This window comes from Erythrolamprus reginae, chromosome 7 (assembly GCF_031021105.1).
Source record: "Erythrolamprus reginae isolate rEryReg1 chromosome 7, rEryReg1.hap1, whole genome shotgun sequence".
Taxonomy (NCBI): Eukaryota; Metazoa; Chordata; class Lepidosauria; order Squamata; family Dipsadidae; genus Erythrolamprus; species Erythrolamprus reginae.
In genome coordinates this window covers 29,094,126-29,107,806 of record NC_091956.1, presented here as the reverse complement: position 1 = coordinate 29,107,806, position 13,681 = coordinate 29,094,126, and the positions used below count along the sequence as shown (strand labels likewise).

General features: G+C 35.7%; 1 protein-coding gene across 1 annotated transcript in view; it reads right to left on the bottom strand.

The window, feature by feature from the left end:
• The window catches only part of SPOCK3 (SPARC (osteonectin), cwcv and kazal like domains proteoglycan 3), a 176,484-nt gene that overhangs the window by 126,257 nt on the left and 36,546 nt on the right, over positions 1 to 13,681 (bottom strand). The window contains exon 3 of the mRNA XM_070757254.1: positions 1,644 to 1,689. Coding sequence (XP_070613355.1) covers positions 1,644 to 1,689 — 46 coding nt within the window. The remainder of the gene's footprint in view (positions 1 to 1,643; positions 1,690 to 13,681) is intronic.

Genomic DNA, 13,681 nt, shown 5'->3' with positions numbered 1-13,681 from the left:
TCTCCAGAACTGAACACAGTAGTCCAAATGTGGTCTTACCAGCACTCTATACAGCGGGATCACAATCTACCCCTTCCTGCTTGTTATACCTCTAGCTAATTACTAACTCCTCTTGCGGCAGCGGCACTGTCGGCCCTGCCTAGCAGGAATCTGATGCCAGCTCACTTGCTGTGTTCACTCGTGTCACCCCTGGCCATCGTTTCGCCATAAGAGCCTTGCTGAAAGACCGTGCACCTGAGAAATGGGCTCCAGATTGACACACATGATGCCCTCTGCTTTCACATTGCTGTCATGGAACACATTTTTGTAATGGTATTTCAATTCATAATGAATGGTGTCTTTGAAAAGTTAAATGTTTCTGAGTGAAATCTGGTTTTAGGTTGCAGAATGTAAACTGTTATACTCTTTGTTATTTATGTAACAAAATTCAAAACTAGAATCAGAATATAAATGTATACTTCATACCCAGTTCCTTTTTAGACAAGATAGCTATGCTTTCTTCTATTACCACTTAGTAAGGGACCAAATTTAAGGGACAATACAACTATATTTTACTGCCAATTTTTTTACTGCATCTATTCTCTTTTGGATTTTCAGATCCTTGCTTTGTTTGAATGATTAATTACTGGGAGGACATAAACAGTCTTCCGAACCTGGAGATTTCCAGATTTTTAGGACACCTCATGCCACATAAACTAGAAACTTGAAATTTTATGACAATAGTAATTAACATAAATGGGGAGGGAGGGGAATCACAGAAGGCAGTCATAGATACCATGGAAATAGGATTAAGGTCAGCTGTTTTGTAATAGTGCTCTTTAATTTAATATAAATTAAAGAGTTTAGAGCAATGAATTGCCAAACTTTATCTGTTCATGAGCAATAGCAGTTGAAAAATAAGGTTGATCAGGCTCTGGAATGTAATGATTAATCTCTATCCTTCTATATTGCAGTTGCAATTAATAAATCACAAATGCACTCTAATTTGCCAATATCCTTAGTCATATATGAAGAACCCATTATTAACTGTTCTTTCTGATATCAGTTCCAGGAATAATAACAATAAAAAAGGGATCTGGATTACATTTGAAAAGGAAATACAAATGGGTGATGTAAAACCATATCTTTAAAAATCATCTCACCCCTCTCAATTTTATACAACTGCTACTGGAAGTATAAAAAGTCATCCAACAATTTTTAGCTACATGATCTCATATAATATTCAAGTTTTCATGGGGGGAGGGGATGACAAGTTTTATTGTGATACAAATTGAATTATGACTTCATAATTTAGGATAATAGTTATCAATAAAAATAAACATGGGACGATTTCCATTTAACATAGAAAATATATAAACTACTGTAATATATTAGGAAATAATTCTCCCAAGAAGGAAAATTAATCTAATATAACATGCTATCACTTTTTTTACTTTTTTGTTAATTAATGTCTTACACTTAAGACATTAGGACACTTAATAACAATACAAAATTTAGACTTACTTTAAATTCACTTTGTAAAAAGTAGGTTCGAGGAGAATGCCTAAAAAGATAACTTAAACAGCAGCTTTCACTTTTCTGCTCATCATTATAAAGGCACAGAACATCAAATTACACTTATTTGTATAAAGATAATTTCTTACCTTGATCAAAGGATGTAAGTGGACTCCATGTACGAAAATAATCATCCTGCAGCAGAAAAAGAAAGCATGTGCTTAGAATGGGGAAAAAGAGTGCAAATACATAAATGGGGAAAGACAGAAATGCATAAAAGATATACAAACCTCAACTTCCTGCACAGGGTGAGCAGCAAAAAACACAAAGGAAAGATACAATTATCATATGGACACACTAATTGCAGGAAACACATCTTTGAGAATGAATTTAAAAATTGAAAGAATAAACAGCTAGTCCATAAACCAGATGGAAAAGTATCTGAAATATTATAGTCAAGATTATTTTTAGTATGTTTTGTTGAGTGAATGATGATGATAAATGCTTTTAAATTATATTGGAGTTTTAAAAATATTTTTAAGTCTTTTTAACCATATTAATTGGATTCTAGATGTATTGCTATGTTCTTTTGATATGTTGTGAGCTGCCCCGAGTCCTCGGAGAGGGGCGGCATACAAATCCAATTAATAAATAAATAAATAAATAAATAAATTTCAAGAGTTTCCAAACCTTGGATTTCATTACCATCTATTCTGACAGTTGCTTACACAAATTATCTTGTAAAAAGTATTAAATGGTAATATTGAAAAAATTTCAATGCCAAATATCAATCCATCTACAAGAACTTGATTAAAGTGCTTTTAGATTTTCACTCTACATACTGTTTTCAAAACTTACTGTTTACAAACTAAGTTTCTAATTTCATTTCATTGCTCAAAAACAAATATGAGTACAAAGCAATATACTGTTAATGTAAGTGCTATTAATTTTAGTTGGCTTCACCTGTATAATTTATAATTTATTGATTTATATAGCCATCCTAACCCAACCCTGCACAGCATACTGGGATTAAAACACAAAAACAATATAGTTTAGTTTATTTAGATTTGTATGCCGCCCCTCTCCGCAGACTATATAATCCCTACTTCCCAAGGATAAAATGAAAACTTCATTCATTCACACCTCAACAGCAACAGAGTTCACCTAATCTCCTGACCTAAATATCTGAAGTCAGGTCTTCAACATCTTGCAAAATATGTTGACTGAGAGTAGAAACACTAGGAAATGGTCCTTCAGCTATCAACCCAATCTCTTTGTTATTTGAATTATTCTTTTTTGCACTATTTTGAACTATGGTGCAATAACTAATATGTCAAACTATAAATATTTATGGGCAGTATCCAAATGATTTTAGTACCAGTTCTGTGGGCTTGGCTTGGTGGCCGTGTTGTAGCTTGGTGGTATGGCTTGGTGGGCATGGCAATGGAAGGATACTGCAAATGCCTATTCCCACTCCATCCAGTGGAAGGATATTGAAAAATCCCCATTCCTTCTCCAGTCCTGGGGGAAGGCTATTGCAAAATCTCCATTCCCACCCCACTCCGGGGCCAGCCAGAGGTGGCATTTGTCAGTTCTCCGAACTACTCAAAAGTTTTGCTATCAGTTCTCCAGAACCTGTCAGAACCATCTGGATTTCACCGGTTTATGGGGTTGCCTTAAGTAATCCAAATCTACTTTATTGTAACAAAACAGAAGGTATATTGTTTTTTGTATTTTATGATGTAGAGGAAAAAATTAAAAAAAATTACTTTGGAAAAAAAATCAATCTCTATCAATTATCAATATATGTCCCAAATAATACAAATCCTTTTTATCACAAAAAATAGTTTTCATCACATAATAATCACTATAATATATATTACAGGGTGTCCATGGAGAAAGCATTTTGAAATTCCCTGATATTTCCCTGACATTTCCCTGTAACTTGCAATTTAGTTAAACCGTGGACATAGATGACATCATACCAAATGGCTAAGCCCTGGAGAAATAATGATAGCTGAGGAAGGAAGTTGTTGCCACCGTTATGCTCATTTTTGCTTGACTCTGCCAGGCAGCATGATCCTTTTTTTTATTTACATGATTTTTCCCTGACTTTTAAACATTTTAATAGTTTGTTTTTTCCCCTGATTTATTTTTTTCACAAGTTCCCTGATAATTCCCTGATTTCCCTCTTTTCCAGGTTTACTGGACACCCTGATATTAAATTTGTTATTGCAGTAGTATATTCAGATTAGAACCAAGATGTATCAAAATAATATGAACTTAAGCCCCAGAAGTAAATTCTGGTGGTTTTTTTTTTAAGTATTTGTATCACTTTATCGCAAACTGTGTAACTTTACCAGGATACAGTCCTCGGAGAGGGGCGGCATACAAATCTAACAAATACTAATAAATGAATAAATGAAATAATAATAATAATAATAATAATAATAATAATAATTTGTATTATTATTATTATTATTATTATGCGGAGAGGGGCAGCATACAAATCCAAATAATAAATAAATAAATAAATAAATAAATAAATAATAGTCTCTGTAGCAATCCAATCCACTTTCAAGAGGTGTCCCTGTAAAATATGCACTTATACTTTTTCACTGCTGCAAGTTTGTTTCACTTTCTTCCATCACATAGTCCCATTCAGCAGTGTCAGGCTACAGTAAAAAGTTCCTTTGTTTCTTGATCACCTTTTTCAGGATTCTCCTTATTTCTATTGTCCAGCACATACCGATCTCACAATTAGCATAATAAATTTGCAGTTTCTTAAATCTTTATAATCCATTCCAAAGTCTCCAATTGTTCCTCGCCGCTCAGGCACTGCTTATTCCTCTCTGACACTTCCTTCTTCAGTCGCTCCATCTCCGATTTGGAATTTCCTCAATATTCCTGGTAAAGGCTCGCCGGTATGCAACAATTTCTCTCCTTTCTTGCTTCCTTTCTTAAAATGGGCCACCATGTCTCTGAGCCACCTATTACCACTGGCTTCTTCTGTGCCCAGTATCAGGACTTCCACCTTTCACAGCGTGGGGTCGTGCTTCTCCCCACTGCCGCCTGATGTTCCCCTTCTTCTGGCTATCTCCTATGAAGATCGGCACCGCCGCGTTTGGCTTCCTGAAGAATGAAAAAGTTGGATGGAGAGAGCAGCTAGCTTTCTCCACTCTGCAGCACCAAAGCATCAACTGCATTTTTCACCCATTTTTTCACAAAATTGGGTTGTTTTTGCCTTTCCCCAGTCCCCAGGAGCACTCTGAAGGTCTCCTAAACACTCTGTGCACCCCATTATTGTGAAAAACAGACCCCATTTTTTGAAAAAGTTGCTGCATTTGGTGTATAAAATGCACCAAGGAGACCAGAAGTTGCTGCATTTGGTGTATAAAATGCACCAACATTTCCACCCTCTTTTGGAGGGACAGGGGGGAGGATGCATCTCATGCTCCAAAATATAAGAGTAGTTCGTTCCAACCCTGTTATTCGGAATAAAATGAGCAGGGGGTGCAAAAATTTAAACATGCACTTTCTCATTTCTTTCTTTTCCACTTAACCAAACTGAGCCACAGCAACACATGGCCAGATAAGCTAGCTGAAAATAGAAAGACTAAGCTGCAGAAAGAGAAATTATATATCTTGTATATAAATACATTGTTAGAATACAACATAGTGAATAAGAAATAAAAGGAACGAGAATAAAATTTGTATGGAACACACTGAAAACACAGTTTTAATAGTGCGGCAAAATTATGGTAATGAGAAATACAAGAGTTAACTATGACAAAATTAGTAAAATACATTGATTTTCTATTGGGCAACAGATACTGACATAAGACTTTTGTTGCTCAGCAGTGTTAAGAAATTAATGAATTAAAAATGTTTGCTGCCCATTTGTTGATAAGAAAAAGCGAATGGGTTTCAATTATTTATTAATTAATTAATTATAATATTTCTGCATTGCCTATCAAGACTGCTGAATTAGATAAGGGTGTATGTGATGAACATATGGATGCAAAAGAATAGACAAAATGCTGAACATATAGTTCACTATTGAGAGCAAGTAAGAGGATGTGTTAAGTTGCCTTAGCTGATGAAAATATTTATAGACAAATGTACAGAAAATGCTAGTGATGATGATAGAAGTAAACTACAACAAAATATGTTTTTAGATTAGCATTCAGATTAAGCCAAATTGCTCTGAGAATTAAAATTGTCTGTAATGATCATTATATATGCTATAATGATACAACAAAGAGTGATCAAAGAAATTGTGTCTGAAAGGGGAAAAAATCAAGGAAATCTTACAAGATAGTAGTAAATGGCAAAAAAAAGAGCAAGTAACTGATTTTGTGTGTTTTCATGGAATGTTTACAAAAGATACAAGAACAGATGGATAAATGTTAGAGATGATATTCTACTATGTGTAATGAAAATTTGCTAAAAGAAACAAAAATGTCAGTCTGTAACAGCATGCATATTTATATTTTATTATATAAGTGAGAATCAGATATTTCAGGAGAAATAGAAAAGTTGAAAACTGTAGGAACAGGTTACTTAAAAATGCAGGAGAGATACAAGAGAGATAGAATTAAGGGACTAGAAGAAGAAGAATTCTATTATAGAACTAAGAATTCTTAATTCTTAGATAGAATTAAGAGACCATTATATGTAAGAATCAGCTTCTCCCTACAGAGATGCAAAAAACCAAAGATGAAAGGCTGCTAGACTATACATGGGTCAATATAAAAGAAAAATAATTACATTGTCATAGCTCTATGCTTATAGGCCACCCAACCAAGCAGAAGAAACTGATAGTTTCTTATAATAGTTAATAGTTACAATAGTTAAAATGCCCCCTGTCATTAGATACACAGCTTGCATAATGAGCTGGACTCAATCAGAGCTGGACAACTTGGACAGGAAAACCAGAAAATTAATGACGATCCATCATGCACTACACCCCCGCAGTGATGTTGACAGGCTGTGTTTACCAAATAGGCGGCAGAGGACTTTTACAAGTGAAGCAGACAGTGGAAGAAGAGAAGGATGCATTAGCTGACTCTGTGAAGGAGAGCAAAGAGTTAGTGTTGATGGAGGTCAACAATAGGAAGCTTCTCAAGGTGAAGCAAACTAAAGACCAGTACAGAAAAACTGTAACTCAATGTCGTATGGACAGTTGGCGGAACAAAGCATTGCATGGCCAGTTCTTGGAGAAGATTGAAGGCAAAGTGGATAAAGAAAAGACCTGGTCATGGCTTACAAGTGGAACACTCAAAAAGGAGACAGAAGGACTAATACAGGCCATTAGAACAAAGGCTGTCAAAGCCAGAATTGAAAAATCAACAGACGATCCAAAGTGCAGACTCTGTAAAGAAACAGATGAAACAATCAACCACATACTCAGCTGCTGCAAAAAGATCGCACAGACTGACTACAAGTATAGACACGATGCTGTGGCACAGTTGATCCACTGGAACTTGGGCCAGAACTACCATCTACCAGTGGCAAAGAACTGGTGGGATCATAAGCCCGAAAAAGTGGTCAAAAATGAGCAAGCAAAACTACTGTGAGACTTCAGACTTCAGACTGACCGAATTCTGAAGCATAACACACCAGACATCCTGATTTTGGAGTAAAAAGAAAGCATGGATCATCGACATCGCAATCCCAGGAGACAGCAGAATTGAGGAAAAGCAGCTAGAGAAATTAGTGAAATACGAAGATCTAAAAATTGAGCTGCAACGACTCTGGCATAAGCCAGTGAAAGTGGTCACAGTGGTACTTGGTACGTTGGGCCCAGTGCCAAAGGATCTCAGCAGACATTTGAAAACCATCAGAATTGACAAAATATCCATCTCTCAAAAGGCCGCTTTACTGAAATCGGCAAACATAATTCGTCGCTACATCATGTAGTCCTAGGTGCTTGGGAAGCACCCGACTGGTGATGAAATACCAAATCCAGCATAGTGATCTCGTTTGCTGTGTTGTATTGTAATTATTATTATTATTATTATTATTATTATTATTATTATTATTATTATTATTTATTAGATTTGTATGCCACCCCTGTCCGAAGACTCCGAAGATAATGTAAGGTTGAAGATATTTTGAGATTGGGGGAGGAAACAACAGCAGCGTTGACCACTCTATTGCTGAAATTGTATTCTCTGTGCCTTTGATGTTTAGTCATACCAGCTACATGATCACAGAGATGTTTTCGAACAGGGACACCGCTGGCTCTTCAGCTTTGAAACAGAGATGAGCACTTCCCCCAAGAGTTGGAAATTAGCGCATATGTCATTATCTTTACTGACTATAGGTTTGAGAAGAGAGATGGACATGAATGGATTTTAAATAATCCTAAAGCATAATGTACGTGTTATTACATAAAAGTAGTCAGGTCCTCATTGCATCATATTCATGTTAATTGGCTAGTGCCTTTTTGTAAAAAAACAACAGATTGAATGAGCTCATGTTTTAAAACCATACCTAATTAGAATCTGCCACTGGTAGAAAAAATGGAAACTATTACTTTCAGTTCAGTAATTGCACAGCAATATTTTTTTCAGCCTTAAATTCATCATTACACATTTAAGTGAAGGGAAAGAACCAGTTACAAGTAATTATATAACAAATAATTATTTTAAAATATTTTTTGCAGCTATGAAAACAGAGACATTAAGCACACTCTGAATAGTTTTACATACTATATGTTTTACCACTTCCTCTAAAATCTTTTTTCTTGCTCAACCTGCAGAGTTTAATTTTGCATCTTGATTTTGAACTTTATCATTTCAGAGACAAAATGATTTCAAAATTTTGCAATACCAGAAATGAAATAAAACCTTAGAATTAATCGGTTGTTATTTAAAACATACTGCTGTTATTCATAAAAGCAATATCGCATAATGGCAAAAATAAAATTTTCCTGTGCATTTCGTAAATGTACTAAATAATTACTTTTGTAATCACAATAAAAATGCATGAACTTTAGAAATATTTTACACAATCACTCCTCTCTTGATCATATCATGATTGGATTATGAGAATATATTCTATATGGGAATGCCCTTGAACACAATACAGAAACTATGGATAATTAAGCATGTAGTAGCATGTGCAATATGTCATGGTACTTGCATGTGTCTCCACTGTTTCATGAACTGACCTGGATACTCCAAGCAGCTTCTGGATATGATTCGATAGTCTAGTTATTATCTGTAAACCCCTTTATCGCATTGGTTCTGGATTCTTGAATGTATAATGTATATATTTCTGCCTGTTTGATGAGGTCAGGTAGAATAGGACATGTTCCCAGTCCTGTTGATCAACAATGTTACAAGATCCAAGAAGCATTTTTTTCTCAATGATGGATCCTAATCTCAGGAATTATATCCTCCACAGAAATCTTATTGACTTTTTGGAAACAATTAAAAACATGGTTGTTGTCCCAGGTCTTAGGATAGGGTGGTGGTGAAATCCTTTTGTAATATTTTGTGTTTGTATTATGGAATTGGTCTTTCTTTCAGGTATTTGGATTATGGTTGAAAAATCCAAAATTCTCCCAATGGCACTATTCCTTCAGCCACCATGCTACTTCTAAAATCCTCATTGGATGTTGACCTTACACCAGATGTACAGATGAAAACACCACCATCTGTACACCACTGGGTAAAAATAAAGATTTCATTTGCATATATGTGAGTCTTCCCCAACTCTAGGGGATAGTGCTCATCTCAGTTTATAAGTGCTATCCAAAGATGTCTCTGTGGTCATGTGGCCAGCATGACTAAACTCCAAAGATTCACAAACACTATTGCCTTTCCATCAAGGTGCTCCCTATTTTTCTACTTGCATTTTTATGTACCTTTGAACTGCTAGGTTGGCAGAAGCTGGAACAAGTAACGGGAGCTCACCCCATTAAGCGGCACTAGGGATTTTAACTGCTAACCTTTTGATTGACAAGCTCACCGTCTTATCCACTGAGCCTCTGCATCCCCTGTGCACCATTACCTATGTGTCTATCTTTTTTGCCTTCCTTCCTAACTGCTCATATAGTCCCTTGATATTTTTCTCAAGCTCTTTCTTGTATCATTTGCACCAACATGAGAGAGGAGAAAAGAATAATACAGTAGTACCTCTAGATACGAGTTTAATTCGTTCCAGAAGGGAGCTTGTATGTCGAACAACTCGTATCTGGAACAAATGGCTTTAGAATTTGTTTTTTCCCCGCCGAGATAACCAGAAGCAAGGATTCTTGCGCCACCTAGTGGAAGGTCGGCTCGTATCCCGAATTTGAGCTCAGGTCTCGAAAAGAAATTTCTCTCCCCTCGTGGCTCGTATCTTGGAATACTCGCATGTGGAGCAGCTCGTATCTAGAGGTACTACTTTAATCGGTGGCCTTGATTATTTGAGTAAGCCTCTGTCACATCCTTGATCATTGAATCTGGGAGACAACATAGATTGTCTCATCTACAAATTGCTGATTCTGTTGAATCACCAATTACCACCACACACCTTTTTTCAGTTGGGAACTCAGCAGCTTCCTCTTCTTTGTGCCAGTCTGAGTTCCTCTTCTTCCTATCAGTGGAACATTGGATGAAGCCCCTTCTCCAGATGTCTGTATGTGTTCTTTCACAAAGACGTGATGAAATCAATTTTTTGCCTCCAGAGGAAGGTAGGGACAGTCCCACATGAACAGTCTTTTCAGGGGGTGGGGTTTTTTGGGGTGGGGGGTTGGTCCTCTGACCAACATATTGCCATTGTTCTTCATCTGGGGTTTCATTTTTTCTTGGTAGTAGTTTCTTCCTTGATGAGTTCAATTTGAATACAGACTTCTGTCTTTTCCAGAAATTTCTCATTTTTCACAGATGAAAATGCCTAGACTTGCTCTAGATTAGGGATCCCCAATCCCTGGTATGTGGCATGCCAACAACCTGGCCGTGGAAATAAGCGAAGTCCCATCTTCAGGATGTAGGCCGCAAACTAAGCCACGCCCCTTCCAGTTAGGAGAAAAATATTTCTGTATGGAACAAGTCCCTGGTGACCAAAAAGTTGGAAGTTGCTGCTCTAAATTCTCTACTTTGTCTTCTAGAAATCCCAACAGTTTGCACTTAGTGCAAATTGGAATCCTCCTTGGGCTGAAATACAAACAAAGTGTGCACATTGCAGGTTGCCATGGTGTTAGCCTCTTTCTCCTTGAATGTGTTACTTTTCAGGCTTATGCAGGTACAAATAAATATTCCTTTATAACTTCCCTATTCAGATTCTTAGCCTGAGCCACTGGAGAAGTCCCATTGCTCCCAGTATATCCAAGGCAAATAGAATTTTTTTACCAATATTTTCAATACTATAGTCTTTGGGTCCTTCTTATAGCAAGGTTATTTTATTAAATTCAACAACCTTCTTAGGTTTTTGTTATCTCTATTGTGACCAATGTTGAAATACTTAAATACACAAAGCAAAGGTTTTCTTCTTAACCAATCATGTCACGTCTTTGTTAGAATGCCTTCTACTCCTTCAAAACACAATTTACAAATCCACAAAGAAACAGGCAGAATAATTGGGTGGGAGAGGGGGAATCACTCAGCTCACAAAACAAAAAATGTTCAGCTATAAATTTGCAGTTAGTGTACAACAAGTAAAAGAAAAAAAACCTCTTGCATTTTTTTTAGTTTTGCGTGTATCTGTCATTCCTTCCTTCTCACCATTTTCTCTATGAAAGTCCCCAAAATGATGCAGCGCAATAAAAACGAAAAGTAGTCAGCAAGTAAAAAGAAGCCCCCTATTCTAATTAAACAATTTATTTCTAACTAACTTAAGTTATTAAAGCGTAGCAGGCCGTTTTTATTGTCCATGTTTGCTTAAAGAAACTCTTGTGGGTTTTTTTCCCAGGCAAAAAAATATATATCTGGAAGTCCCATCTCCCAGCTGAACTCACCCGAGTAACTTTTGCCTCAGTTTTCTTCGAACTTCCTGTCCCAGAATGTGGACACGTGCATCATGGACTTTCTTGAAAAAATGAAAATGAAAAAAAAAAATCTTTCATTGTACTGATCAAAGATTTGCATGATTTTCCAGCAAAAAAGGAGTAATTAAATACCATCTAGAAATATTAAAAATCAAAGAATCCTCAAAATTACCCAGGCAGTACAAATGTACTTTGCACTGTTTGCTCTCTGAACTTGCCACTTGGTTTCCAAACATTTCGTTACCATGCTAGGTAACATCAACAGCAGGACTTCGATAGAAATGTCTTGTTCTATTCCTGTTTAGATTATATATGTCTTGTGTAGTGGTGTGGTCAGTTGGTGGTGTGACTGGCCGTTCATTTGGTCTTATAATTAACTGTTGATGAGCTGTTCTGTTCAGTTTGTTGATTGTTTGTTTGAATGATCCGGTTTCTTACATGTTGGATCTAAATTAATACGTTTGTTAATTGCCTCTTTTGCTTCAATAAATTCACATGTGTGGCAAGTGTTGGTATGGCAGACTATTTTTGTTCCGTCTCAATCAAACTGGTCATATTCATTGTTGATGTGGCTCAAGATCAGGGATTTTTGGTTGTTGCATTTTACTGCTAGTCAATGTTCATGAATTTTTGTTGTTAATCGTCATCCTGTTTGTCCAAAGTAAAACCAGTTACAATTGTTGCAATTGATTTTGTATGTTATGTTGCAGTTACAAATGGGTTCTGCAATGCTTACATGGCACTAAATATTAGAACAAGAGCATAGCTTCTTAAAAATGTCCTTGCTACTGTCAAATGATTATCCAAATTTTTACAGACCAGTAACTCAGATTATTATTACTGCAGATTATTTATTACAAAAGTTTAATTTATCAAATGCATCTTTGTTTGACCATAATAATCTACTAAAGCACCTACTGTAGATAACAAGCAAGGTTTTAAAAATTCATCCCTGTTTCTTAGAAACAAAGAGTTATTCCTTTATAATTCTGTACAGTATCTAAACAAAAGAAATGAAGAACTTGGTACCTTGAAATGTTTTGTTATACTCATTAGGTAGAGCAGAATCAATTCCACATAAAGTAGTAAGAAATCATAATTACTTTCATTGAGATTGATTATAATAATAAAACCTTGCAACTCTGTATTCCTCTTTTTTTCTTACAGTTCATAAAATTATAGATTTATTTCCACTCCAGTTCCAAATGGTATCTGAACATTTTGGACTTAATTGTTTTATCTCTTGTTGCTTTGGCATTGGAGCTTGAATATCTCCAAGATCATGTTTACTACTCTCTATTTGTGCATAGATTTCTACTGAAAGGAATCAACATACTTTCCATTTTCTACATCCACTGCATTGTTCATATTATGCTAAAGAAGAATAAGAACTCTGACTGCGATATTTGGCAGAACTGGCTCCGATAGATAGATAGATAGATAGATAGATAGATAGATAGATAGATAGATAGATAGATAGATAGATAGATAGGAAAGAAGGAAGGAAGGAAGGAAGGAAGGAAGAAGACTTTATCTTTCCAAAATAGTATAATGAAGAATTTTAAAAAAATAATAATAATCCTGCCAATATACATTAGTTATTGCCCTATTTTTGACTCTACATGGGAAGAATTTTAAAAATAGCTATATTTATAATGGGGGTATACTTCACCAGAAATTGAAAGTTTTACTTGCCTATAGTTAACCTGATACTGCTTGGCCAGGCACATGTGAATCACATCTCATCTTTCCTGTTTTACTGTATGTCCCAAACTGCAAGAAATAAACTGTAGGAAGATAGGAGTGTGGGAGTATCAGCAGAGGAGTGTGGGAGAGTCAGCTGAAATAGTTATTATAAGTGTCTTAGGTAAACACTATTTAACTTAAACTGAAAAAATGCTTCTCTCATTATTTACATTCAAATGCAAGGAAAAATTCTTAAGAAAATCTTTGGATATACTGAAGGTATCAGATCATTTCCTGTGAATCTGCAAACTCTTTCAACACTGAAAGAAAAGATTAGCAAGATCTACAACTAAAGGATGTTAACTGAATATTTATGAACTCCATGTTACAACACAGCTTATTACCAGCTAGTTCAAGACCCACCAATAAGAGTTCTCAAATTCTCCTAAAACAATTATATTCTTATTTGATATTCTTATTTGCCAAACAAAGAGCTACCAAAATGCATGCTGGCTTATTTTA